The following is a 27,815-nucleotide window of genomic DNA, read 5'->3' as shown; positions in this document are numbered from 1 at the left end:
CTTTTGTGTAACAAGGAATGTAATAAGCTGAATGAGAACAATATAAAATTTTTCTTTTAATTCATAATGATTTAACTTTGTCTTATCTAGATGAAGAAAAAGCAAAATTGGATCCATCTTATTATTTGAAAAATACAAATACAGAGACCCGAGAGACTTTACTGGAGCTTTACAAGGAATTCAAAGGGGATGATATTCTAGCAGCTACTATGAAGGCTCCCGAAAAGAAGAAGGTGGATAAGCTGAATGCTGTAAGTTGACTTAATTTGTACTTTGGCACCAGTCTACTTCTTGAAGAGAGAATATTGCAGGATAAACAGATACCATCCCTTGTGTTTTCAGTTACATGGAAGTTTATCATAGATGAGAATAGGAGAATCAAACTGGGATTCCATAGGATTACACTGTGTGTGTCAGTGAATTGCCCTTTGCTGAATCATTATAAACGAACCTAAACATTTTAGAAATAGAGCACAGTAAGAAGGAGGAATCTTTCTTATGTGGTTGTGATGTATGTGTTGGGAGAATCTTTTCCCAGATGGCAATCTCCTGCTTTGAATTTGTTTATCATTGCTTCCTGCAGTTACTGGCAGAGGGAACACACCTTAGGGGCAGTGCAAGTGAATCATTTCTGGTGTGGGCAAATACATAAATCAACTTCAGTTGCTTTGCCGTTTTTTCCACAGTAATGCAGGATTTTCTGCAGAATATTTTGAAGGATGTTTTTCCAGGTGCATGGTACTGTGTATTCATGGTTATCCAAAGAAACAGTCATCTGCATATAGATTTCCTCCAGCCAAGCTAGAGTATTTTTCTTTCCTTTAATAATTCTGGGAGATCTGTGTCCTCATTCTTTGATCATACTTACACAAAAAAGAGTAGTAATGCAGCATATGGTCTTTTATGAGGAGGCTGGAGGATAGCTTCTTAATGAGTGTACACGATGTATTGTACTTGTCCTGTTTTCGGGGTGTCATAGCATTATACAAAAATGAAAGATTTAGGGAAGAAAAAAGAGGTAAGAGACAATGATGAACTCTGTGTTTGGAGTGTCAGGTCACGATGTAAACGGGCTAACCATAAACTTGTGTAGTAGGCAGTGTAACCTGGTGGTCAGAGCATTGGCCTATATTCTCTGAGCATTGCCCCAGAGTCGCTCAAAGTATCTCTGTGTTTATTAGTCTTTCTGATTTGCTGTAAAATCCACGTGTGATGTTGACATTTCCTTTCTGCAAAAGAATTATGAAGCTTAAATCAGAGCCATGGGACAGTGCCTGTGCACGCAGAGGGGCCTGTGCACAGGTTGGTTTGTTTTGTCTCTGTGCTTCACTGGATTTTCCTTCCTCTTACTCAGCAACATTGGAGAGTTTTACAGATGCCTTGCCAGCAGTACTCCTGTCATACCTCCATCTGTGGACATACAAGTAAACTCAGATTATAAAATCTTTGCATAATAATGTATTAAATTGTTGTTGAAGAAATAAGCCCCTTCAGCTCAGTGCCTGGGCAGCCTTAACTAGAGGAGAAATGTTGCAGGGAACAGATGGAGAAATATCACTGCGTCGTATATGTGTCCCTTTCTATAGGAGCTAGAGCAGAAAGCCTATGGTCAGAAGTATGACATAAATGCCAGTTGTGTGTTTATACTGCTTGTATAGAATCTACTACTTATATAGTATTTAAAATAGATAAATTCTAAGATCTAATGTCATTTTCTCTTGCTTTTTCTTCTGCAAACAGGCTCATTATTCCACTGGCGCAGTGAGTGCTTCCTTCACCTCCACTGCGATGGTACCTGAAACCACCCATGAAGCAGGTACCAGATCTACATGCTTACAAGCTGTTTGCTTGCCTTGCAGTTTGTGCTCCCTAGAGCACACACACTTCTGTGGGGATAAGAAATGCGTTGATAAGCAATCAGTGATGATGCCTTGCAAATGTATCCCCCAAGCAGATGCATATGTATTTTCCAGTGATCTCATTCTGAAAATAATGGAGCAATTATGAATTAGCTTAATCTTTGGGTGGCAGTTACTTACCTCATTAATTTCAGTTTGATGTATTTTCTATGCCTAGGACCTGCAAAATGGGGTATCTGCTTACGCCAGTTAGCAGTAGAAGTATAATCTCACCTCATACTGTGTACAAAATCTTTAGCACCCTTTTGGTCTAACCTAATTTTGATTAGATTAATGGCAATTTTTTAATGATAACTTTTGATTTACTACTTCTCAAAGTTATACTCTATGCAAAAGTGCATTTCAATAATATAAAGATTTTCTTTTGTTTTCTAGTCTCAATACAAATCTATAGGCCTTACTAAATGTGAACATTGATTAAATAGCTGAGCAGTTAGCGTACCCATGTGGAGAGAGAAGTCTGGCTTTTGGCTCTAAAATGTGGAAGTACTGAACAAAGATTGAATGCGTTACTGAAACTACGTGTTTATTAGGTTTGGTTCCTGAATTATGGCAATTAACATGTGGATCTCTGAGCACTGAAAGTGTTTGACTAACTGGGCATTTTGACACGGCAGAAGTGGAAATATTCTAGTCTGATCCCTTCGTTTGACTTTCCAGTAATGTTTCCAGTAATTTAGCTTCATTATGGATAGATCCTCATATGTCGGCAATTTGTGGTTGGCTGATGACAACCTGTTTAACTTCCAAATTTGACAAGAAATTACTTGGTTTCGAAGTAATGTCTGTGATTGGTAGACATCACTTGAAAATTATAGTATGCAATATTGAATGTTTCTGTGACTTAAAAATACTGATTATGTTGTTGGCTCTCAAGGAGCTGGTGGCTTTCTGTAATGGAAAGTGTTTTGCACAGAGAGATTAATGTGAGGTTATCAGATAAATTGCTGGGTACAGTCCCTGAAGACCTGGTACTCCAGAGGAAGAAGCCAGACAGTAGAATCTGATTTGTTTGCTGATCGATGAACAAACTTCTAGAGAGCTAATTACTGCTTTTTGCTTTGTTGCAGCTGCTATTGAAGATGATGTTGTAAGATACCAATATGTGAAGAAGAAGGGCTATGTACGACTTCACACTAACAAAGGAGACTTAAATTTGGAGCTGCACTGTGACATGGTACTGTATGCCCTGAAGGCTGCAACTTCTGATTTATCTCTAGATAACAAATATAGTAGGAGCTGGCAATGGAAATGTCCAGAGATGGGGAGTAGTGTATAGTTGTAATAGATACAGGTAAATAATTAGCTCTTGGTGATTTTGGTGCATTTTCTGTATGGAATTTCATCTTTCAAGCAAAATACTCTAGGAGATTCACAGAGCAGGGATTTTTTGATGTCAAATGATGTATTCAAACACATGAATTGCATGTAATGGCTGTGTTGCATCCATTATGGGTCCAGACTGGGTGATCAACTGTGGTATTTATATATATTATATATTATACTACTGTGTGTATAAATGGGCTCTTGAGCAGTGTCGCACATTTTAGCAGGGCAACTTACAACATGTCAAGCTGTGTGTTTAGAGCTTCAGAGGATTGAGAATATAGTGACCCAGGCAGTGACTGGATAAGGAAGGCAGAGATAAAAAAGAAGAAAGAGCACAGAGAAGGGAGACAAGGTTGCACAGCAGGTAACTGGAAGAACCAGGACAAGAACCTCGATGAAACAGAGCCATCTGAATACACCTGATTAAGTTCCCCAGAAACTGTTAGATTCCTTTCTAAATCCTGGGCCTTACAGAACAAACCTAAACAAAAACCTTACAGTTTTTTTATTTTCATTTTTTTATTTCCTGCTGTCTCCTTTTTTAAGGCTCAAGTTTTCAAGTATCTTTCCTTTGCCATTAACAGGTAGACAGGCATTCATTTAAAAATCAGTGGACTGGAGTTTTTTTTTATAGTCAGTGCAGCTTGGTTCTGCAGGAAATCTGTGGCTCTTAAAATAACAAACATGGTAAGACTCATCCTAGACGAATGCATGATGGCAACACTGACATCTCAGATGTCACTGCTTGCTAGTGTGTTTGGTTATTTATTTGTACAGGCATATCTGTAAAAGGAAAATATTTTTAGTACAAAAAGCCCAAACCTTCCATTGCATACTGAGATTTTTAGCTTGGGAAATTAGAGGTCTGAAAGTAGATGTTTTGGGGTTTAAATGGTGAAACAAATATGTTCTTGTCCGGACCCTCACACAACTAAAGACAGTGATGCTGGCTGTGATTTGGGGTGCCTGGTGTGGAATCCAGAGATGCAGTGGGAGAATGCATGCTTTTTTGTCTCACCATGTGCACAGCTGGGAGAAAGGAATACGAATGAGCAAGACAGTCCTGCCAGCTTCCCCTTCTCTTCCTTTCTCTCACAAACAAGGAGAAAGATATGTGCAAACTTCTCAAGCTGATCTACACACAGAATATGAGAATCTCCACAGCAGCTTATGGCGCTAGTAATTCTGTAGGCCTCTGTCATCCATGCAGGTGTTTTCCATGCTCTGAAATAGTAACATTATGTAGTAAGGCAAAAAGCAGAGGATGTTACTACAGCAATATTTGGGGGAAGCAGCAGAATGAGCAGATTGCATTGAATCATTGTTTTGCCATATGTTCTGAAACTGGCTCCTGGCTAACACAGACTGGCTGCAGCTATTCTTATCAGCATGGTTTCTTTGGCCACGCGTGTCACCAGTATCACTCAGTCCTGAGGACTCAGGCTCAGTTGCCCATTATAAACTTCCTGTATGATATCCATTGTGTTTCCTTCTTTTCTATTCTAATCCCTATTCATCTCCCTTTCACACACTGCTTCTTATGTACACACTGTGTACCATTTTGCACAACCAGACCTGCATGAACACTGGCCATCTGTTTCTGTCATTGCTTAATTCATACAGATATGTTTGACACAAAGAAGACCTTTGGCTTAATTGAGGTAGAAGATACATATATTTAGAATAGGCAGAAGAACAGACTGCTTTAGGCAGGTTTTCACAACGTTCACTTTAGGTCATTGTCCAAGGTCTGTTAAATCAGTTCTTTCAGTGTAGCTGGCAAAGGTAGTAACAGCTTTTCAGAAAGGAATGGAGTGAGAAACAATTTTTAGCCCAAAGCACTGTATTGATACCCACTGATAATGCCAGCAGATTTGGAGCCCCTGGGTTTGGCACGCAGCTCTGTGCTACTTGAGTGAATGAGAGAGTTGATAACAGTAGTGGGCTGCCATTGCTGTTTGAATTCAGCCAAAATGTGTATAATTTGGGGATTCATTTATCTGCTCTCTCTCTCAAGCAGTGCAATTGCAGGAAAAAGCATATGATTTATGAGCTATAGTACAGTGGTACTTAGCTTCTTTTTTTAAAAACTGGGCATTATCTGACTGGTTGTTGCCTTGACCTGACCACAGGTTCCTTTTTGTAACTGCTGAGTGATATCCTGTGCTCGGATTATTACGGAAGATGTGCTAGCAGTGCTTGAAATTGTAGGGTACTGCAAGTATGTGATCATGAAATGCTTTAGGAAGCTTGAGTCTTAAGTTGCTATATAAGCATGATAAATTAGTACCTGTATCTAGAGGTAGAACTTAAAACATTCAAATTACTTTTTGAAATAGTCTTATGGGCAAGACTTAAATATACATTTTGAGGTGAAGTCTTTTTGCCGAAATAGAGAACCACAAATGACATACTTGCTGTCATAGAGTGCACGTCTGCTTTGGAGTCTTCGGTTGAGTTTTTATGGTTATGGGCTCTCTATTTAAACAACGTATTTTTTCAGTTCTAATCAGTGGTGTGCACTGCTGCTCAGGTCTACTCGGTGTCATTTTTGTCTTCAGCATTCTCCTCCCCAGCCTTGGATTCTTACTCGGTCCCCAGTTCTTGTGATTCCAGTTCTCTTTGGATAAGAAATAGCTTTCCCTGCTTTTGTGAGTGAACCGGCAGTACAGATTGTTTGGAGTTCAGTTTATGTGTGTGTGTCTGGAAACTTTTGCTTAGAAATAAATTGAGGCGTCTTCATACAGTAGTACTTTAAGGTACCAGTCAGTAAGATTGGTAGTGATGAGAATCTTCCAAGCTCCAAAACCCTAATCATGAAATGTTTTGTATTGATCCAGGATAGGAAGTCAGTTCTGCAGTATGATTGAAGTCATCATCAGCTACTTAGTGGCAGGATACAGAAAGAGAGCATGAGATAGGGCTGGAATCCAGGTATTTTCTGTGTCTGAAATCGCTTGTTCAAAGCACCAGAAAACTTCACTTAGGTTCCGGAGAGATGATGTGTGATGTAAGGCAATGACCTGAGAAAACGGAATAGAGATTTTGGAAGATAAATTGGACCTTTTTCCACCCGTTTCAACCTGTGCCTCAAATGAGTAAAGGTACACTACTGTTCTCCCTTCTCTTTGCGTTGTAGCAGTGTGCCTGTTGCTCTTTGTTGCTGCTTGTTTTTCTCCCAGTCTTCTTATTCAGATGCAGTATGTTCCCCCTGAACGTAGAAATGGCCATTTCTTAGACATGTTCCAGGAAGCTGAGTTCAGCTGGGCATAAGCAACATTTGTTGTATATACTAATTGGAAGCAAACTTACAAAATTCTACTTGCCAGAAGTAGTTCTGATTAGTGCAGAAGATTTAACATATCCAACATGTTATTCTTTCAGCTCTAGTCTTACACGTTGCCAAGCAAGTAAGTGATGAAGAAATAATTGATGAAAGGCAATGAATATTGCTGGCTTTATTGTACTTTATTTACTGTACTTTTTCTAGTTTCCTCAAGTTCTTTTAGCTGCTGTAATCAAGATGCTTCTGGGAACAAATGTCTATATTATCTGTGTGTATTCTGCTCTGTTAGTGGCTATTTTGATGAAGTTAAACCTTGTAGATGGTGAAGCAAACTCCTAAAGCAGGGTGGAGGCTTTACCCTGAGGAAAAAGTCAAATTGACTTGGAAGTGAGGGCAGAAAAGCAGTGTGGTGTAATGGATAGACTGGAAGGCTGGGAGCTGGAAAACCCTGATTTCTGTGCCTTCGCTGCTGGTACGCTGCACGATGTGGCTGCGTCATTTAGGCAGTTTGGGTACAGATTTTTTTTTAAAGCAGTGACATCCTCATTGTTATTTCACAATGAGCAACAAGTGTGGGTATAATTTTGAATTCCCAGACAATAACATGAATCATAGATGCCTGATTGCTCTAGTGCAGCGACACGAACAATCTGCCAGTTCAGACCAGAAGCCTCACGTAAGAATGGACAGTATTGACTCCTGGTCTCTGCACCTGAGAAAGGGAATGCAAATACCTGTCTTTGCCTACAGGTTGCTTTGAGGCTTGTTCTCTTTTATTTTTGTTGTACCATGGTAATATATATAGATATGTACATGTAAAACAAACACGTACATTTTAAAAAAAGCACTCCATCCAGAAGGTCCTGCCAAAATGATGAGCAGGTTGCTGGGTGTGCTGTCTCCCTTTTCTCTTTTGTTAAGTTCTTTTTGTGCAAGTTGTCACTAGAGAGCAGTGATCTGATGGCTAAACACACGCTCATTGTAGTAATTGAATAGTAATTCATAACTGCCATGTCAGGTTTTGTTAATTCCCTAGTGTCTCTTTGATGTAATACTTTAAGGTTTAAGGGCAAGTTGGCGTAACAAAGAAGAATGTGAGATGGATTTCTGAGCTCTGTCCTGCACTCCACAAATGCTTTTTGAGGTTTTAGGACCTGACAGACTCTACTTAATGATGATATCTTGGCATAACTATCTGAAGAAGCCATTATTCTACAGACAGTGATGTTTTAATCTTTTGAGGCCCTCTGACCTATTAAATGTGCCTGTGATCTATAAATGTGTAATCTAGCCCCATTCTTTGAAATCATCTTTCCTTTTGTGTGAGGGACTGTTCCAAAGATCAGAAGCTTATGAACTTCTTATCCATTTCCAATGGGAAAGAAGTGAGTTGCTTAAAAAATCCTTTGACCTCCTTGCATGACGAGGTCCTCCAGACTTCCTGAATCTCTCATTTTCTTTCCAAATTAAACATCTGTTCTGCTCACTTTCTGCCGACTGTATGGCAAATATATGGCTGATGTTTTACCAGTTCACTTGTTCTTTCAGTAATATTGCTGTAGGGGTGAAGTATAGTGGTTGTAAATAGCTTGGCATGGTTGTAATTTTCATATTTTTCATCGAAATATGTCATTGTAGAAAGAGCTGCAACTTCTAGCTTTGAAAGTTCTGATCAACAGAAGCTAAAAGCGAATCATTCAAGCCATCCTTTTCCAGTAGCCAAACACATAGATAAACATGTTTGTTAAAGTGGAAGTTTTTATATCCTTGTGTGTATTTTCCTCAAAATGCTTCGGTGGCAGACAGAGCTCTGCCTCTTTGCGACTGGGAGCAGAATGGCTCTGTGCAGCCATGTTGGTTAACAGATTTTTTCTTGGTTGCTCTTGAGAGAGTAACTAATATTTAAAATATTTTTAACTTTAGGGACATAACAGCTAAAGCCTGGCTGTTACCATCTTGTCCTTCACTTTGCAGCAGTGAAGGGGCAATGGGAGCCCCCATTGGCAGAAGGGGCCACTCGATGTGGGGATGCGGGGGTGCTCAGCCGGCTTCCTGCATGGCTATCCCTGCACCATGGACCTTGCTGCCCTTGGCTTTTTCTGCGCAGTTTCCTGGTATCCTCTGGCTTTAGGTAACTGGGAATACATTTTTCACATTCGGACCTTCCTGCCCCTCTAGCACCCGTGGCAAGCTGGATCTGGCAGAGGGAATTGATTGCTATTGGATTCTCTTCTGCTTTTTGACATTTGATGGTGCAGGAATCCCATACCAGCTGCGTCTGCCACTTAGTGATCCCAAACCTGAGGATGAGGCAGGCAGTTTGGAGTTACACAGCTGCTGCTCTTCATCTCCTTCTGACATGTTTCCTGTTTGTATCTTGGCTCTGATGAAAGCAGGGTGACCTTGGGAGGCTGACAGCTACCAGAGCTTCGCTGTCTAGTGTGGAATTGATTACAGGGTGCATTTTCCTAAAAGGTAGAATTTTTGTGCCTTTTGCAGACTGAAGAAATGCCAGGGAGCTGCTGTGGGACCTGTGATGCTCCAAACTTTACAGCTGCTGGAGGTTACTTAAGCAATTTAAATTGGGTCCTCATTGAAACTGTACCTAGTGATGCTGTGTCTTATGTGCTGGTGCCCAGACTTGTTCTACTCCATCTGGCAAGCTCCTCCCATCTTATGGTTTATGGATTGGAAGGGGGAAGGGTTGTTTTATTTTCTACTACAATAAATAAAAGTTAGAGGAAAAGTAACGACTGCAGCTAGGAATGATAACTCTGCCTCTGGAGAGCTAGCAGTTAACACTGACAAATTAGATGAGTGAATTAGATACCCTGTTTAGCTTGAATTGTTCTCAGCTAAACTGATTGATTGTCCCTGTACTTGCAGAAATGTGAAAACTAAAACTGGAACATGTCATTTCTTATTGGCAGCTTGTCTAAGCTAAGCACATCAGATTTTGAAAAAGTTTTCAGTAGCATTGTTAATGTAAGAACTGAAAAGTGCCTCTGAAAAATGAAATTTAGCAATCTGCTATAACCTCTGCTTAAATAGCTAGTTAAATTACAGTAGGTTTCTATGTAATGAGAATGCAATAATTCTGCTGTGTGTTCTAAGAAAACTTTGGTGCTTCGAGGTAGCAAAATAGGTAAATGTTTGCTATAAGTCAGCAGTCTTTTACCTGAGACATAGTTTGCTTGTTCTGGTTCTTTTTTAAATATCAGCAAGAGTCTAGCCAAATGTTTTACTCCACCGTGCGCTGATGCTTTTATCTTTCCTATCTCATTGGAGCTGATCTCTTCTGATCACAGAACACAAATTGGCCTGAATGTGTTTGCTGACTGTATGACCAGATTGAGGTTGGTCTCCCTTATGCAAACTGCATCGTCTCTGAATTGAACCACAGCAGGCAGCTGTTGTTTGTTACCATAACCTGTCACCAGATGATCCCCTCCCACACGTTGGAGAATTGTTTTAAAGGAAGGCAAAGTTGGCAGGAGGTGTTAACAGAGTGTATAATCATGAGTGTTCCTGCAAGAGAAAAGTTTTGAGATCCCACACTGAAATTTTCTCCATGCTTTTGCAGTGGGCTTTGTGGAGTTTTAGGTTTTCTTGTCCCTCTTGTAGTCCATTTGATGGAAAGTGAAATAGGATAGCTTAATCTGCCTTTCAGATTTTGCTTTGAAATGCACTAAATGCATTTGTATGCCCATTTTTTTCCCCTGACTTTAATAGAGGGAGCAGACACTTTGCACCTCATAGATGGTGATTCCTGAAACTCCTCTGCTGTTATGGTTGTAACGCTGGCTTTGACTAAGCCCTAAATAAAGCCAAGCGTATATTAGGGCAAGTTTGTTCCTCTGGGACAGGTAAACTATGAGGATTGGGGATTGAAAGGGGTGAGCAAACTGAGTTTAAGCCTTACCAAATCAGCTCTTTATGGCTCATGCATTAAAACTGCTAATTCTAGAAGAGATAGAATGAACAGTTATAGGAGCGTATGTGCTCTGGAGTTGTTTTTTTTATGTAAATAGACTAAAGCAAAACAAAATTTGCTGAAGGAGATCTATGTTAAAAAAGAAATTATACTTATTTTGAAGCCTTCAAAATTTCTGTCACTAGTTCATGCCTCTTAATGGCAGGATTCTGGCATTTGTATGATAAGATTTTAATTCATGAGGAATCGGCTTTTCATTATTTCAGATTATTTCTGCTTTGACACGTAGGATTAATGGAGAAAGCTCTGTATTTTAGTGCAACTACAACTGTTCATCCAATTTAGAGAGACAAAAAGAAATAAAAGGGAAATGGCATTAGCACAGGGAAATTATGCAGATGTGCGAATGATGGCTTCGGAATGCTTAGTGTGAAATTTCTCTTCCAAGGTTCATGCAGATCCTCGAGGGATGAAGCGTTTTGAAATGATTAGCTCACATAGTAAAGCCTTCTTCCTCGCAGCCATAGCAACAACTCAGCAGCTCCTCTATTTTCCCATCTCGTGTACGTTGGCAACAGAGATGTCGCAGGTCTTCAGCCTTCTGGTTGGCTCTCAGCTGTCCAATACAAATTGTGAGTTAAGCTGACTTTTAGAAATGGAGTGACGCATTTTAACTGATGAGAAAGAGGAACTGCAAAGTGAGAATCATTTTAGTGTAAATATTCTTTTCCGTAGAGTTTGTCACTTGGTGAGAGTAGAAGTGTCTTTAATTTGAAGGACGTGATGCAGAGGCAGATTCGCTTTTGTTATCCTGTGAGGACAAGAGAAAGAGAGGGCTGCCCAGCTCTGCCCTGCCACACTCTTTGGAGAGAAAAGCTTTCCACCATTTGTCAGTTTGGCTTCTTGAGAATGTCACTGCACATCTATGCGAAACCATTGAAGTTGATTTAAAACATAATCTTTTTTCTGTTGTTGAGTTTCAAATCAACTGGATTACAAAAGAAGGTGACATTTTTGCCTTGACTTTCATACACGTATATCTAGATCGTAGCAGGATAAAATAATGTAAATAATTTCCTGCTCAATGTAAGAAGAATAAAAAGAGAGCCGTTAACTATTGCTGTTAATTTGAGACGAGAAGGGCCAGAAGTAAAAAGAGCCTGGAGTCCATCGTCAGGAACGAGCCAACACAAAAGCGGCTTCGCCTGCTGAACTTCGTGCGTTTCTAGGTGCCATCCCTCCTCCTCCAGAAATGGTGTGAGGCAAGTGGCGCGGAGGAAGTTTCTGAAAAAGCAGGCACATTGGCATTCCAAGATTGCGAGTCTTACATTTTCCACAAGATCTCACACTCAGGTATCAAAGCTGGGTTTGTTTACATGCATTTTTCATCAGTCTTTGTAGCTGGAACAAAGGCTTCAAAGTCTGGTTATGTTTATGTGGTCAGTGCAGAATGCAGCTTTGTTCTGCACAGTCCCCATGAACCTCGAACCCTTTCCTTCTCCTTTGGACAGGATGCTGCTTTAAAGAGCTACTGAAATCTGCTTGGCAGTGGGAGATCTGGCAAGAACGTTAACTGCTTTGAATAAATTAGATAATCTGAGCCTGATATGCTAGATACCTGCATGACTGAAACTGAGGTTTATTACTGATTGAACGCAAAACTTTCTGCTTGTGTCTCTACTAAAAAGCACCACGAAAGGTAATGGTAATATTGCTAAGGAACTACTTACTTGCCAAGCGTATCTGTATGATGCCTGTGGTGACCATGGGAACCAATTTGGGGAATTATTTAAAGAAAAGCTTGCAGTGAAATGACATTGCTTTGCCTGTCCACTAAGTATTTCTGTAATTGCATTTGAAAAGCCCATTTCTGAGAAAAAGATGTAACTGGAAAGCAATTTAAAGAGAAGAGTTAGCACAGGTGCTGCCTAAAAAACACATTACTAGGGCCAGTTTTTTTCAATGTATGTTTCACAAATCATGTATTGAAAATAAACAGGAATTCTGGTTTGGGTTATCGATTTTGTGCAAGTTTAAAGCTGCTTGATACTGATCAGCAAGGGACTTCGTCTTTTGCCTGATCTCATTTCTCTTAAAAAATTAATTACAAGTTGCTGTATTCCCCCCAGAGAACTTATTAACTGCGTCTTTCTCTCCGAAGAGCGCTCGGTTCTTGTGAGGTAAAGTGCCCTAGGCTAAAAGCTGCTGATTCCATTTCTAATTCAGAAAGAAAATTTTTAATGTTATTTTTATCCTTACTGACATTTTTCATCAGTGATAACCAGTAGCACTGCTGTAGGATCAAGGTTGTTACAATATTATCTTGTAAGGGAAGCAAACGCAACAGAAGTGATTCTTCAGGGGTTGAACATTACTTGAAAGGTTCTGTACGAAGAGTATTTTCCAGTGTATGTGTCCAGTTCAAATACAAGTTCTCAAATTCAAAGTCTTTTGCTTCATAAACATTGCAACTACTGGAAAACATCCTGTTACTTTAAACAACTTTAATGGAATATATCTGCTTACAAATTGCCCTCAGAATGCTACCAAAATACGTCTCCATGTCATTCTGCTAAAAAACATTGCCACTGAAACCCAGTAATGAAGTACATAAGACATCTGAGATTATAGTTGGTGTAAGAATAGAACATGCTTATGTTTCCAGTTATGTTACCTGAGAACTGTCTATTTGCAGAATAATTAAGAAGAAATTGTGAAAGAATTCCTGATGTCACGGGAGGTAGAGTTTGGATAATTAAGGGACGTTTCAGTGTGTACAGTGGTTGGAATGATTGTGTTCTAGATGAGAAAGCTATGGATGGTGCAGGATGAATGACTGAACGGATCTCCTAAAAAGATGGAGATTGCTTCACTCTTAAAAGACAGATTAGACTTCCCTTATTTTTAAAATGTATCCCTGGGCTTTCTTTTTTTGCTTTTAAGCTGCTTCACATTGTATGTGTAAGTCTCTCTCTGTCTTTTTGCAGCTTTGAGAGTAGTGGTAAGACCAAGAATAGTCCCGTATCAATGCAAAATGAATCAGTGTATTTTAAAAGAAGGCTTCAAGTCTTGAACATTTGCTTGCAGATGTCATGACTCACGGGGGCTTTTGTTGCAAGTGCATACAACATGAAGTATATTTTCAAAGTCTGTAACAACTCAGATTAGTTAGATGGTTGAGGTTTTTTTAGGTAAAGCTGGAACATGTTCATGCACATAATCCATTGTGGAGCTAAAAAAACATGTCCACGTATAGAAAGCAGGTTGTCTCTGTATATATAGTCTGCACTTTTATTTGTATGTGTAAAGGTATTTTAATACTGCAGAGAAGAGCATCTGTACGATTACAGAGGGAGGATAATTGGTATACAGCAAAGGTTTTCAGAAGATACTGTTTGGATGCTATGGCTCATAGCTTCAGATGAATAGCTTTAATTTATACTGTCAAAGGAAAATAGAAGTGGGCAATGTATTCAACATCTTTTTTTTTTCCGGATTTTTGAAGATTTTTGTCTTTTTTTATTTTTCCTGTGGGTAGACCAGTTCTCAAAATGGTGTCTTCTGGGATCAGTCCCATTTTTAGTCCCAAGTTGTGAAGAGCACCAAATGCTTCTCTTCCAGTTAGCTTCAATGCTCTCATTTAGAGAAGTGAGGTACTTTCTTACTTGGAGGGATTGACTTTTTCCAGTGCCTACTGGATCCAGGATTATCGTAGAACAAAGTTACCTGCAATTCTGAGCGTACCTGCTTTCACTGTCATGATGTCTCCTGGGAGTCCGCGTTATCTGAGTTAGTGTTCAACAATTCTTTGTGATGGTTGGAAAGTCTGGGTTTAATTTATTTTAAGTACCGTGTGTCTCTCTGTTATACTTTAAAAAAGAATATATTATATTTATTTTCTGTAGAGACAGACTCATTTTTCTTCAAGAGTCCTGCGTGTTTCTCTGTAAGGCTCGGGTGAAGGTGACTCTTGTAAACAGTGTGATGACCAATTTGATTGTCTACAGGTGTGGCTTAATTAAAACTTCTGTTTGTCTTTCAGACACCTCGCACCTGTGAAAACTTTATCAAATTGTGTAAAAAGAACTATTATGATGGAACAATTTTTCACAGGTCAATTCGTAATTTTGTGGTGAGTATTGGCCAAATCCTTTGTAATACGCAGTATACAGTGCTCTCAAAATGCTTACTTAGCTTGAGTTTTAGTATCTTCTTTGCATTGGAAGTATATTAAAATATACCTTCAGAACTAGGATTGTCCCAAATTACTAAATTTGTAGTTACTAGTCTTACTAACAACTGTTTCTGACTAATACTGTCGGAGAACATCACTGGCATCCAGACAAAGCCTTTGGGAGTCATTGCCTTGGCAAGGCTCTTGTTATCTTCCTCAAGCTGCAGGTGAGTGGTTAATAAACAGAAAGGGAGGGAGATGCTAATTTGCATATGTAATTCTGCATCCTGTTGAAATCTCATTCAGATGGAGTGTCAGAAAGTAGCTGAATTTCTGTTTCAGGTTGTGGTGCTTGCGAACGCTCACATCATCCTTTCCTGAGAGTGCTCGAGGATATGAAGGACTTAAAGAGCAGTTAGTGAACCAGAAAGCTGACTTTGGGAGTCAAAGATCTAACCATTCAGCTTGTAGTTGGAAGCTCTGTTTACAGTTGTAAAAACTATTCCCTTTGTATGCTATTGAGCACAGCTGGCAGGAAGAAGCAAAAGATGTTTTTGTTTAGGTGAAGCTCCATCGTGCAGTGATGAGCAGTATGAATTCAGACTTGGTCATTTTAATCATATGCTTAACTTGGAATATCAGAATAGCTGTAGCGCAATCAGCACACACAATTGGCTGAATTTGGACCACTGTAGTCAGTATTTTGTGAGCTTAAGTAATTATCAGTATGTTAATCAGCTTTTGTGAGCGTATGTCAAGCTTTAATAAAGGTACCCAACTTTAATAAAGATATCAAGCTATTATAAAGATACCAAGATGTAATGCTACAGAAATGATTTAGAGTCTTTCAAGGAGAGATGTATCTAATAACTCATTTTGATAGACTGAAGAGACGTGTTATGCATTCAGAGGTCTGCTTCTCAGGTTTAAAACTTACATTTGGTTACTCACCATGCCTAGTTAATAGTTTTTCCAATGCATTTTTAATTGTACATTCAGAGATGCCAGATGTTAGAAGACAACAAGTCCTTGAGACATCTTACTGCTACCGCAGTCCATTGGTAGGGCTGGAAACATGAGCTTTGTTCACACAAGTACAGTCCAGGGATGTTGTAGCTGTTCTGTAACTTCCTTTCAGAAGAATTAGCAGCCTGATCCTGAAGGCAGCACACATCTTTCAGAGGACGTCACTGAACGTTATATTCCATCCTGCCATCCTAAAAAAAAAAACTTTTTCCTTCTGGTAGGACTACATATCTTGGTTAGTAGTTAAACTCGCCATTGAAATTGTGCTTGTGTGCTGTTACTGTATAGCTAGTCGTGTCACACTCTCTTTACTGGCTTTGGACTACAGAATATTATTATATATATGTATATTAGTGATTAAATTTGTTGTGATTGTTTTCACATGGAAATTTTTCCCATTCAGATAGTGAGAAAGATACTATAAAATATGGATTCCAATACAAGAAACATTCCACATCTCCTCATTTCTTGCCTTTGCATCATGTGGGGGATTGGTAGCAAAATATAAAGCCTTTTCTGTTCAAAAAGCAATACGTCATCAGTTTAAAAGCAGGTTACACTCTAGTACATAGTAGAAAGGATCTGATTAACCCATTTGAGACTGTTTATTTTCCTTATTTACCCACGAGACCTATTATTTTTATAGAACTGTCATTTTGCTCTTGGGTAGGTAATGTAGGGGGTGACAGCTAGCTGATAAAAGAAGCTCCAAATAAGTAGTAATGGTTTCCTTGATGCTAACTTGTCAATGTCACTTATATAGGAGGAAGGAAGTGAAGCAGAATTGGCTTTTATAGCTTGTATTTAATGTCTTTTGCACAGATATATAGGTAACCTATTGATTTTATTGTAATTCTGCAGATTCAAGGAGGTGATCCGACTGGAACGGGAACAGGTAAGGTTGTGTTTGAGTTGAGTAAACTGCTTTCACTTTTCACTGTGTTGTTAAATTAGTTTCCAGACACTCTGTAGATTCAAATTTCCTAAATGATGGTTTGTGGTACTTTGTGAGTATTTCTGCTCTAAAGTAGAGGTGTTATAGTTAAGCTCTTATGACCATCTCAACTTTGCTTAAGATTTCCTCCTATGTATTCTAATAGTAAAACTTGAGCGCTCCTCCATGTAGAATTCTCATTGGGTCTTTGCTTCCTTTTTCTTCCAGAATATAAATAAATAAAAGTTAAAATGATTTTGCAGCTGGGCTTCCAAGGCAAAGAACAAAGGAAGAAATGCATTCGTGCTGTTACTTTAAAATTCAGCGTTAATAAAATACTTGGGGCCTGCCTCTGGATTGGTGAATGGCCATGTACCATCTGTCCTCCCAGCTAGCTGTCTCATAAAGCCAATTGCTCTTTTTCTAACATTTAAGGATCACTAAATTCTTCTGCCTGTTCTTTATCCCTTGCTGTCGGACATCTGCGTGACAGCCATATCAGAAATGGTCAGGAGGCATAGTAGCTGAAGGGCCCTCGGAGTATTTCTGACCACAGTAGATGTGTCATGCAGCAGTTCTAATTAGGGCTGCACATTTACTCATTATCCACTTGTACATTTTACCTTCTTGCTTGTAGATGTCGCCAGCCTCCACGGCTCCTTGCCTGCTCTTGTGGAGTTCTGTGCATTTTTATTCTAGTTCATACACGCATTGCTTGTGTATACAAGCACTGTATTCTTCTGTGTGTGCTCACAGACCATCCAAAAGAAGAAGTCTTTGTAATTCTTTAACACTGCTTACTTTGTAAATGATGTTAGAGTGAGTTGCCCAACACATGATCCTCAACAGTTGCATGCTCTAAGAGGAATTAACTATTCTGAGTTTTGATGGCAAAAGCCTGCTAACAAGCTTTGTTGCTGTGTATGTGTGGACTGGCAAAAGAATTGTGACTTGATTTTGTTAGAGGGAAAGTTTTGGTTCAAATCCCAAAAGGTGTAATTGGGAACATCTTTGAAAATGAGGAAGAGATGTCAGGAGACCGGAGAAATGTAATGGGTTGACGCAGACAGCTTTTGCACTTTTGTGGGGTGGAGTTCAGCTCTTGCTGTGAAGTGAAGGTGAACTTGCTGGTGTCATTCTTGTTGCTGTGTGTGCAAACAGTGGAAGTGCTGTGAGACAGCACAAGTGACAGCTGGCAGCAGGCTGGCAGGGCCGCTGTTCTGAAGGTCAAGGCTCAGCTCTACTGGCAAAGGAAGCAGGAATTGTAAGACCAAAGGGGGAAAAAAACCAAGTAAGACCATAGGAGGAACAACTCCTCTGCGTATTATTTTTAAAAAGGAGTATGATGACCTCTAGACTTTTCCATCTTGTTTTTCTCCTTGTCATTCTAAATTAATTATGAATATATTGTAGACAAGGTGTCTTGCAAACTGTCGAGGCAATTAAAGTTCCAATGAAGTGAACAGTTTACACTCAAATAAATATGACAGTGTTGCACATTTGTTGAGGCTATGGTCACTAAGTGGTTTTGATGTTTTGAAGGTAACTGCGCTTTAAATAACCATATTCATCATTTATCTAAGGTGCTAATAGTAGTGTCGCAAGAAAATGTATTAAACAGTCAGCCTGAGCTACCCGACTTCTCTTGAACTCCTGTGTGCTTAATGCTTACATGGAGCAGCTTAGGCAGCTCGCAGTGTAAGCAGTCGGTCAGGCTTTGCTCCCAGCTACCTGGCGTACATTGCACGCTGTCTGTGAGGCATCTACGAACCAGCACTAACTTCATGTAAGGATGTGTTTGCCTCATTTAGCCAGAATTCAGTGCTGGGATCTGATGTAACATCTCCAGTAATGTGCTGAGATTTCACCATTTAATTATGTGGCATCAATTCTTTAAACTCTGTAAACTAAATGAAGTACTGATTTTTAACTACAGAATTGAGAGGAGAGAATGCATCTCCTTTACAATTCTCTGTTCCCCTCTACAAATTAATGCTTTGCTTAGGATTGGATAATTTAAAACAGTGTGAATATTTTAAGTAAATAAGAGTAAAGAGAGTAAATAATTTGACTTCTGTAGTATTGGGGAAGCATATTTGCAGAGCAGGGCTTTCTTCTCAGGTATTTCAGCTAGAAATAGTGAAGGCTATTCAAAGGTTATCCTTTAAATTTTATTTTAAACTGCCTAATTATTTTGGTTAGAGCCTTTTTTAGAAAGACATGAGACAAAATTAATGTCCTTTGTTCCCTTTTCCACAGAGAATCTTCAGCTATAGTTGAAATCTACTGGCTGAGAAATTTGGGGTATTCTTGTTTGTTTGTTTTTTGTGTATATTTTTTGAAATGACATTGTTCCTAAACTGATACATGAAAGGTACACTAAGCCTGGATATATTTGTTTTGTTACATTTATTTATTTATCCCGTCATCAGCTCATGAGCTAGAACAGACCTGCTCAGAAATCTTCCCACCAACTGGTTTCAGCCATCTGATGTTCAGGGGCCAGCGCTGTGGCACCCAAATGTTGCTCACTCAGTTAGCAGTTAGATATGCTGTCCTGTAAGTTTGACACGGATTTAGAGGACCAAACTAATTTTCTGCAGCCATCAACCTCAAGTTTCATGAGACTACTGGGAGAAATTGTATTGTGCTGCAGCAGCTTCTTTCTTTTCTTTAACAAAAAAAAAAACAACCGTAGAGGCAGTATTCAGAGCAATAAGCTGAGTCACGGTCATTCTTTGTAATGATTAATTATTTGAAAATGAATTTTACATTTGTGATGTATCTTTTCCTGCTGTTCTTATCAACAAAGTGGTTGAACTCAGTGAGTAATTCTGTCTAGCTCGCAGTAGTGCAAATGGAACAGCTGCTCTGTATTTTCAGCATTTCAAATAATAGAAGAAAATTTGCATGTAGGAAAAACAGGTTTAATATCCCAAACCCTTAGTATGAAAAGGGGAAAACTATATCCAGTACATCACATTTTTAAAGCAGCACAGGCATTTTTCAGCTACTCTTACTTGCATCCTGTTGGAAGATGCGATTAATTGGCTTGAGCTTGCCTGTCTGTTGCTGAGTCCAGGAAGGCACAAAGGAGGCACGTAGAGCATTTTGGTTTGTGTGGAACAAAGCAAAGCACTTTTTTTCCCCTCCTCTGAACTGTCAGTAGCAGAGGGATTGTGGTCAAACTTGGTCAGTCCTGCAGTGTGATTTCCTAGCAGAGAAAGATAATAAAATGGAACCAGTTGTAGAACTCTTCTTCTTGCATGCCTGAAATTTAGTGAAAGGACAAGAGCAAGACCTGAACTGGAGCAGTACGCTCCATTTAGTTTGCAGTCCCTCAGAAAATCCAGCCTCTGCTATGTGGGTTAAAAGTACTGTGTCTTCTTATCTGAAAGGAGAGAAGCACTTACTGGATGAACTCAGGCTTTCGTATTTGCAAAATGATTCAAGAATCTCACTTGGAAAGCTCTATGGAAGTGTCAGATGTTATTATGTACCTCGCTGTTCCAAATGACAAGAACATTACAGAAAGTAAGCCATCATTTTTGTGAATCAGAGCCCTCCCACTTCCTTACCACTGCTTAGCAATTTTTTTTTGCCAGAAAAAGGAAGGATTTACTTAAAATCACAGCTGTCATGAATGATGATTCCCAGCCCACACCTGGCTTTTGGAATGTTACATTTCTGAAGCCTTTGGTGCATCCCTCAGCTCTTTGTATAACAGTTATGCAAGTTCTGTACATTCATCAAAAATAATAATGAAATAGATGATTACTGAAAAGTCGTTAGAAAGAAGGAAGACTACCAGAGCTATTTTTAATTTGAAATACAGTCTGAAATATGACTTTTTTTCTTTGTACTTGGTAATGTGTGATTGCTTCAGTTGTCAGATGATATCTGTTCACCTTTCCTGTTCACCTGCTGTTAGGAAACCAGTCTACTGCAGTAGCTGATCCCAGGCCCCTTCCCAGCTGTGTGGAAAGGACCCACACGTGCAGAGTTATCAGCCCTGCTCCATTTTACATGCCAATCCCAGTCCAGCAAGTACTTGAGTGGGGCCCTGTCTGCTCCAGTGTAAACCCCTTTGATTTTAGCACAGAAGTCCCTAAAGTATTTTACAGCACTTTTTGTAATAGCATCTCAATAACATTTCAAGTACAGCAGGCACACGATTCCACTGTGACAGAAGATTATCTTATCTGGGGGCAAAGCGAGAGGAAGGTGAGTGCCAGGCAGCGCTGCCCGCTGTGACTCGAACACCCAGGCGCGATTCTTGTTTTCCATGGGCTTTGCCTGCAGCCTGGGAAGCTGGCTTTGGGTTGAGGATTTTGCATCGTAGTGATTCCATATATAGTCCTTGGTGATCTGTGCTCCCTCCAAGGAAAATCTGGGGGATAAAGGAGGAGCCTCCTCTCTTTATGGCATGTGCAGCGAATGACCGCGCGGTTCCACCCCCTCCTGCTCTGTCTGCAGCCGCTCTGCTTTCAGACGCAGGGGAGGTGGCACAGCCACACCTCCCAGCCGTGTTGAGAATAAATGCAGCCAAATCTGTTTGCTACTTCAGAATGCCTCGTTATTAGTAGTCGGCTTGCGGCCTGTGTGCTGTTTTCCCAAGCTTACATTGAGCTCCTCTATAGAAAGCAAAATGCAGAAGTCTAAAATTCCTGTTCCAGGCTCCACTGGCTGAGCATTGGGCACCGTGCTGCTGTGCCAGTAGGCTAATGAGGGATTTGTGCTTAATCTTCAGAGAGAAAGTGATTCTGGGTTTCAGTAATTAAAAAAACAGTGCTTTTAACTCACCATCTTCTAGCCTGCTGCTTCATGCAGATGCTTGAAGTTTGGAGTGAATCCAGAGGTTAGGAAGAGTTTGACAAACAGCAATTTTTAATTGGCTATCTTTAATTTAAAGGGAAAACATTTGTTTTTTCTCTTTAAAGAATAAAATAGAATCATTCCAATTCCATCTGTTCTGTTGGTGTCTCAGCGTCTTCATTGCATCCCCAGCTCCCCGCGCCAGCCCGTGCTGCCAGGCCCTGCAGACACAGCCCTGTCCTGTGCGGGTGCCTGCACTTCCAGCCTCTGCTCTCCCTGCAGCCGCAAGGCAGGCGGAGAGGGCTTGGGTCTGGGACTGTCTGCTGAAATATTAGCAGTTGTTTCCAGAGAGCTGGAGTGAACCAAAGTTAGCCATCATACGTGTGAGGTGAATTCTGACCGTCAGTGTATGATCTGAAACCAAATCGTACAAAAATAAATATTCCAAAACCTAAAGGTGATGGTTCATTGCTCCTGTCTGTGAGCGCTGGGTCTGGTTGCTTGTTGTGCAGAAGTTCTCTGTCACGTGCTGTTTTTCTCGTGCTTTTTAAAGTATTTTTCTCACCAGCGAAGCTGCGCGTTGGTTCCACCCACCTGCAGCAGCTTGCCAAGGCCATCCTTTGGCCACTTGCTGCTGCGTGCCACCTCCATTGCATGCGGTTATGTTTGCACATTTTCTGAGGATTTCTAGGCAACAAACACTGCTCTGGGTTAGGACTGACAGCGCATCTGCTTTGCAAATAATGAGGAGCTCCTTGAGGAGATCCTTTTGAAGCAACGTTACCTATTTCTTGAAAGGAGACGTGAGTGCGTCTGGGGGCAGAGCGGTGTGAGCTGCAGCGCTGGTGGGGATGGGGCCGAGGCCGCAGGGCTGCAGGCCGCATGCAGCTGGCTGCGGCAGGACGGGTCGAGCTGAGCAAGGCAAAGAGGGAGAGAAATGTAGTGCACAGAGCGTGGTGCGTGTGGGGGGCTGCACGCTCTACAGGTGGGCTTCTGGTCTCGGGCAGCACCTGCAGCCCTGCTGCCTTCTGATCCCAACTTGTTTGTGTACAGCTACAGAACGGGGCTTTTCTGAACGAGGCAGGTAGCGGGCACTACACGAGTAACCTCCCATAGGAACGCACAGGGAGATTCATTCTCAAAGAGAAATGCTGGCATTTTGTAGGAAGCTGAATGCTAGGTTTGGCAGAAGAGCTGGTGCTGGGACCCATCTTCTCGATGGCAGAGCGTGCTGCAGCGGTACCATGCCCCTTCCACCTACTGCTGGAGGAGGCTGTCATACAGAATCAAGCTGATGTAATTTAGCTGAACTGAAGTAATGGCTCCTTCTGTACTCCTGATTACAGAAAAGCCCTGCAGGGTTTGTCCCCTTTTGCTGCCTCTTGTAAAATTGCAGAGCAGGCAGCGCTCAACTCTATTAATAGGTCTTTTGAACATGATTAATTGGGCTCTTAAGTGGGTCAGTTTCTTCCAAAATTGCTGGGTTAGTTAATTCCACTTGCAGCCGTCCACCTGTGATTCGTTGTTCTCGTGGTATCATCTGAAAGTCGGTTCTTGTTTGATGCACACTTGTGATTTTCCGCATATGGTTTTCAGTAGGAATTTGTTTTACCCTCTCATTTAATTTGCTGCTTGCCCATGCAGCTGTACCATCAATAGGTTTTCTGTGTTCCAAGTGCAAATAGCCGTTGCGCGCTGCAGGTCTTTTACTGACCTGTGCTTTGCAAGCGATACAGTTACTCTAGAGGACTCTCGAGTGGTTCTGCAGATGGACCAGCCTTGCTGCCTGTCTGGGTGCTTTTGTTTGTTTTATTTTTAATCCTGTCCTAAGGTGATATATTTTTCATGGTTTGTCAAACAAGATTATGGATTTGACTGTAAAACTGTGACTCATCTCAGCCTTCGTTTTTCTTATTAAGAATGATCCTGGAGGAAAGTGCAAATGAAAATGTCAGGTCTGTCATAAATAATGTAAAAATGACAGCCAGGAAGAGACGTCTCGCGGACCCTCTTCCTATCCACAGACACAGGAATCAGTCTTGGAGGGCTGGGTCTGCGGCTGATGCAAAGTTTTATCATCCGCTGACTTAATTGTATTTAAGTGTTTACATCATCCACGTATCTAGTCCAAAATCGCTATTTATTTTGAAGGATTATATATCATCATTTTTCATCATTTATCCAGGAATTAAGCTTTTGAGCTTATAGTCCCTATTCTTAGTTGATTCTGTAAACATGTTTCGTCTCCCTGATATTATTTTTGGAAGCATTGCTATATCCAGAGTGCGATGAAATTAGTAATTCTTTGCTCCCCGTGTTTTTTCAGTCAGCCATGCTTTAAGATCTAATGTCTCAAAAAAGAAAAACTGTGGTGGACGAGCAGTAAAAATAAATGAATTCTCAGCAGTTCTTTGCCATGCAATATATAATGCTGTTGATAAACAGTCTCATCTGTTGAGGATGGTAGTGGTGTGGAGGCACAGAATTGTATTGCTGGTTACAGACATCTGAATTCAAGGGCATGCTCAGATACTAGCCTAGTCATGGGGATGAGGTAGGAATATATTATAAACACAGCAATCAGAAGCCCTAGAAACTTGGAATTTACTGCCAGTGTGTGCTGCAAGATGTAGTGGGAAGCTAATGAAAACAAACATTTCATCTATCATCTTTTCTTTCTTTTAAGGAGGAGAGTCTTACTGGGGAAAACCATTTAAAGATGAATTCAAGCCCAACTTGTCCCATACAGGACGTGGTATTCTTAGTATGGCCAATTCCGGACCTAACACAAACAAATCGCAGTTGTAAGTAGTCACTTGCACTTTGTATTTTGTTGTTTCCCTCCAGACATTGTGCCTTGTGCTGTGAAGAAAATAAATGACATTTTATGAGCTGCTCCTTAAAGTTCAGTCAAGTCGTTGTCAGGTGTTGCGTATTGCAGTCAGGGTGGCTGCAGCTGTTACCCAGACTAAGAGCAGTGTGAAGGCTCATGACATCGTCAGTTTACATTCTCTGTTTTATCATTTGTAGTTTTCATTTTTTCTTACACAGCCCCATTCTTATTTCTATGAAATCATTGTCCCTCTCCCCTCTATTTGAATGTAGTCCCATACTGAATTTTTTGAAAGGCTTTAATGAAATGAACCAAGCACGCCTTAGAAGCATGGCTTCTTTTTTTCCTGGCCTGTTTCTAAATGAGTAAGAACAGTTCTCCCCTACTCTTGCGTGTAGAATGCAAACGTATCGGGGCGCAGAATCTGGGGTTGGAAATGACTTGGTGTTCAGCGTACAAAACAGAGGGAGGAGCAAAATGAGGGAAAAATGAATGAAATAAAGAAGGAGAAAGAACAAGACATGAAATTTAAAAATATTGAAGTTGTCGTAACTGGAAACACGATAGCAGTACGGATGTTTGCCTGCAGTCTTTTGAAAATGTCCCGTGTCACTTTGAGCCAACTACGTCTCGGTCGCTCGCTAAGAAAAAAGTTGTGCCTCTGTTGGGAACTTCAGGGGAAGGTGTGTGTGCAGTTCTGCGTAGTGGGGCTGGGCAGCGATGGAGGGCGTCTTGCTGCTGGTCCTCGTGATGCTGAGTGTTGTTATGGCTGGTAAGCTATGCAACAGTGTGGTTAAATTTAACTAAACACAGGTGCTGGTCTCAAGGCCCTTAATAGGCTTACTCACGTGCTTAAGCCTAAGCATGTGTGAAGAGTCCAGTTGCTGTAAAGCTTATTTTGGATTTGAATGTACTGCCAGCACTCAGGTGCTAAATCAGGGAAGAGCAGAGGCGAGGTAAAAGAAAATTCACAAGCAGAGGCGGGGGATCAAGATACAAGTGAGAGAGTTCATGAATGATGTGCCATGTTGAGTCGCATTGTCTGCTGCTTAGAGGTGATCATACGTTTCCATAAAATTTGCATATGAGATATGAAATTCCCTTATATACAAAGTTCTTGCAGGACTCCAGCTGCCCATGTTTTCAAAACTTCCTAGGCAGTGTTTAGAGGCTTCTGGCACCTGGTGTTAATTCCATAGTCCTTAATTCTATTTTAACTGCAGTGACATTCGCAAAGCTTTCTCTGTATATTTACTTCTGCTCAGATTTTTTTTTTTTATTATTACTGTATTGCATCTAACTGACCACTTGATAGTCTACATATTGAATATCTGAGAACAAAGTGGGATGAAGAACCTGCACACAAAACTAAGTTGTAACATACACCCTGTGCGGGAGCTTGCATTTGCGCAGCATCTCAGAGCTTTCCTTTGGGCAAGCTACGTTTTAATAGGGGCTGCAATTTGCTAGACAATCTCCTATATGCAATCCTATAACTTCCTGAGGCAGTAGCTTATATGGAAAAGTACTTTTGGAATGTTTATGTATTTTTAGCTGTCTCTAATGTAGTGTAACAGATGGAGACAGAAAGGAGAGCCAGCTCTGCGTGTCCAGCCAGCATGGGCCATCATGGTCTGCAGACCACAGAGTGGAAACCTCTGTCTCATACACTTGTAGTCCAAGTCTTCTAAAGAAGCATCAAACTTTTCTCTAAAGTTTTTAGTAGTAAGAACAGTTTTGGATTTGATATTTCAGTTACTGAGTTTAAGTTAAAAAATAGCCAGTTAAAAAATCCAGTAAATTAAAAACCCAAGACTCACAACTTTTCCTCGCTTTTGACACTTTTAAGTGTTCTTCTGCCATGTTTGTACCTGAAGCACAAATCTCCTCTGTCCAGAGAAGAAATGGATCACAGACAATTGTAAATACTAGATGTTCAAAAAGTAAAAGTTTACACTGGCAGAAGATGGTTGTGTTATATAACTGAATTTGCTGGATACAGACTCCCAGTCATACCCAAGAAATACCCTCACTGAGCAGCAGCCATATGTCACTGTCCTGCAGTGGACTTTCTGAAGCCTGCCTGGCCAAGAAGGCAGATGCTCAGATTATTTTTGGACTTTGTACAAACCACCGTGTTTGGGGGACTGTTTGGGAATCTTGGTAAGGTATAAAAATGGGAAATCCAAACTCACAAATCCCAGACAAAACCCACAAAACAGAGGAATTAAGAGGTGTTTAACCAGTGGGACCTTGAGGGAAAGGGAAATCTTGAAAGGCAAGATCCCTCTCTCTCTGCAGAGGGCTGTTCCGTACACTTTCTGTTTTTAAGCATAGCTGGTGGTTGCCGAGTCTCAGTGACTCATATGCTAACCCCTGTGTCTTTATTCTTTCCAGCTTTATCACATTCCGCTCTTGCGCTTATCTGGACAAGAAACATACAGTGTTTGGAAGGTAAGTGGAAGATATGAGAAGCAGCATAACAGATGTATTTTCCAGTGTGTCCAAAACCTAGAGAGAAGAATCTGCTGACTCTTGCAGTTGAAGTGTAGCCAAATCCTTGCTCACAATCCAGTTCCCTTGGTCGTGATTAGGTGGCCAGCATCTCTTCAGTGCCAGTCATCAGACTCCGCTTTTTTTCCCTCTTTCCATCACTATATGTTACCTTATTTCCCTTCGTGGGTGGTTGTCTGGGGAGTCAAGAAAAAGTAATCACCATCATGTAACCAACTGTGTTAGTTAGTATTCATGCACGCTAATTGCCGGGGCACAAGAAATTACCTCTTCAGCATTGCTTTCACCCTCTTAGGAGCTGTCAGCCAGGCAATTAGTCATGACAGCACTGCTCTTCACCATGGCACTGAACGCAGCGCTTCTGCGTATGTTACATCTTTTGGCTCCTTTTATTCTTGTTCACTCTATTATTTTATTTCTGAGGGTGGCCATTGGTATAACATCTGTGTGTGTGTACATACACGGATAAGATATTACCAGTGCCAAGACAGTAAGGGAACTTCATTCTTGAAGAAGTCTTTCCCAAAAATCTTTTCCAGTCAAGCCATCGCATGATAGAAACGAAGGCATATATGACAGAACATACGACGCTTTACAAAGAGATGTGTATTTGTTCCTTGCTTTCTGTGCTGCAGGTACATGGTATTTACTAAGTCACCAAAGCTGTTCTAACAAATGCCTGCTACAAGTGGCAGGAAGGGGAATTGTGCTGGTTTGCTTTGTTGGTAGATCCCAAGGATTTTACAGTCTCTTTAAAATTAAGGATTGCTATATTCTTTTCCTGGTTTTATCTTTGTGAAAGGCAGTAACTGAAAGTCAGAGCATGTACTGTTTACTTTGGTTGGATGTTACATGATAGTGCTGTACAATGGAAGTGATGGATTGAGTCCATCTTCTCTGCCAAGAGTTCTTGGGGCAGAAGCTGGCTTCATTTTAAACAATTATGTTAGTGATATTAGTTCTGATACTGATTCTTCAGTAATTGCACCTTTTGAAATATATTCTTTTTCCATTCTCAAGTCTGTCCTAGACAAACTTTCATTTGGTAAAA

At 40.5% G+C, this 27,815-nt stretch overlaps 1 protein-coding gene across 2 annotated transcripts in view; it reads left to right on the top strand.

Moving 5' to 3' along the window:
• PPIL2 (peptidylprolyl isomerase like 2) overlaps positions 1-27,815 on the top strand; it is a 60,130-nt gene that overhangs the window by 20,794 nt on the left and 11,521 nt on the right. For both annotated transcript variants that reach the window (XM_021412315.1, XM_021412316.1), the window contains exons 10-16: positions 91-251; positions 1,741-1,816; positions 2,990-3,096; positions 14,511-14,600; positions 16,530-16,563; positions 24,104-24,221; positions 26,648-26,704. In XM_021412315.1, coding sequence (XP_021267990.1) covers positions 91-251; positions 1,741-1,816; positions 2,990-3,096; positions 14,511-14,600; positions 16,530-16,563; positions 24,104-24,221; positions 26,648-26,704 — 643 coding nt within the window. The remainder of the gene's footprint in view (positions 1-90; positions 252-1,740; positions 1,817-2,989; positions 3,097-14,510; positions 14,601-16,529; positions 16,564-24,103; positions 24,222-26,647; positions 26,705-27,815) is intronic.

Source organism: Numida meleagris, chromosome 14 (genome assembly GCF_002078875.1).
Source record: "Numida meleagris isolate 19003 breed g44 Domestic line chromosome 14, NumMel1.0, whole genome shotgun sequence".
Lineage (NCBI taxonomy): Eukaryota > Metazoa > Chordata > Aves > Galliformes > Numididae > Numida > Numida meleagris.
Note: the sequence above shows the minus strand (reverse complement) of the source record. Positions and strands in the feature narration are given on the sequence as shown.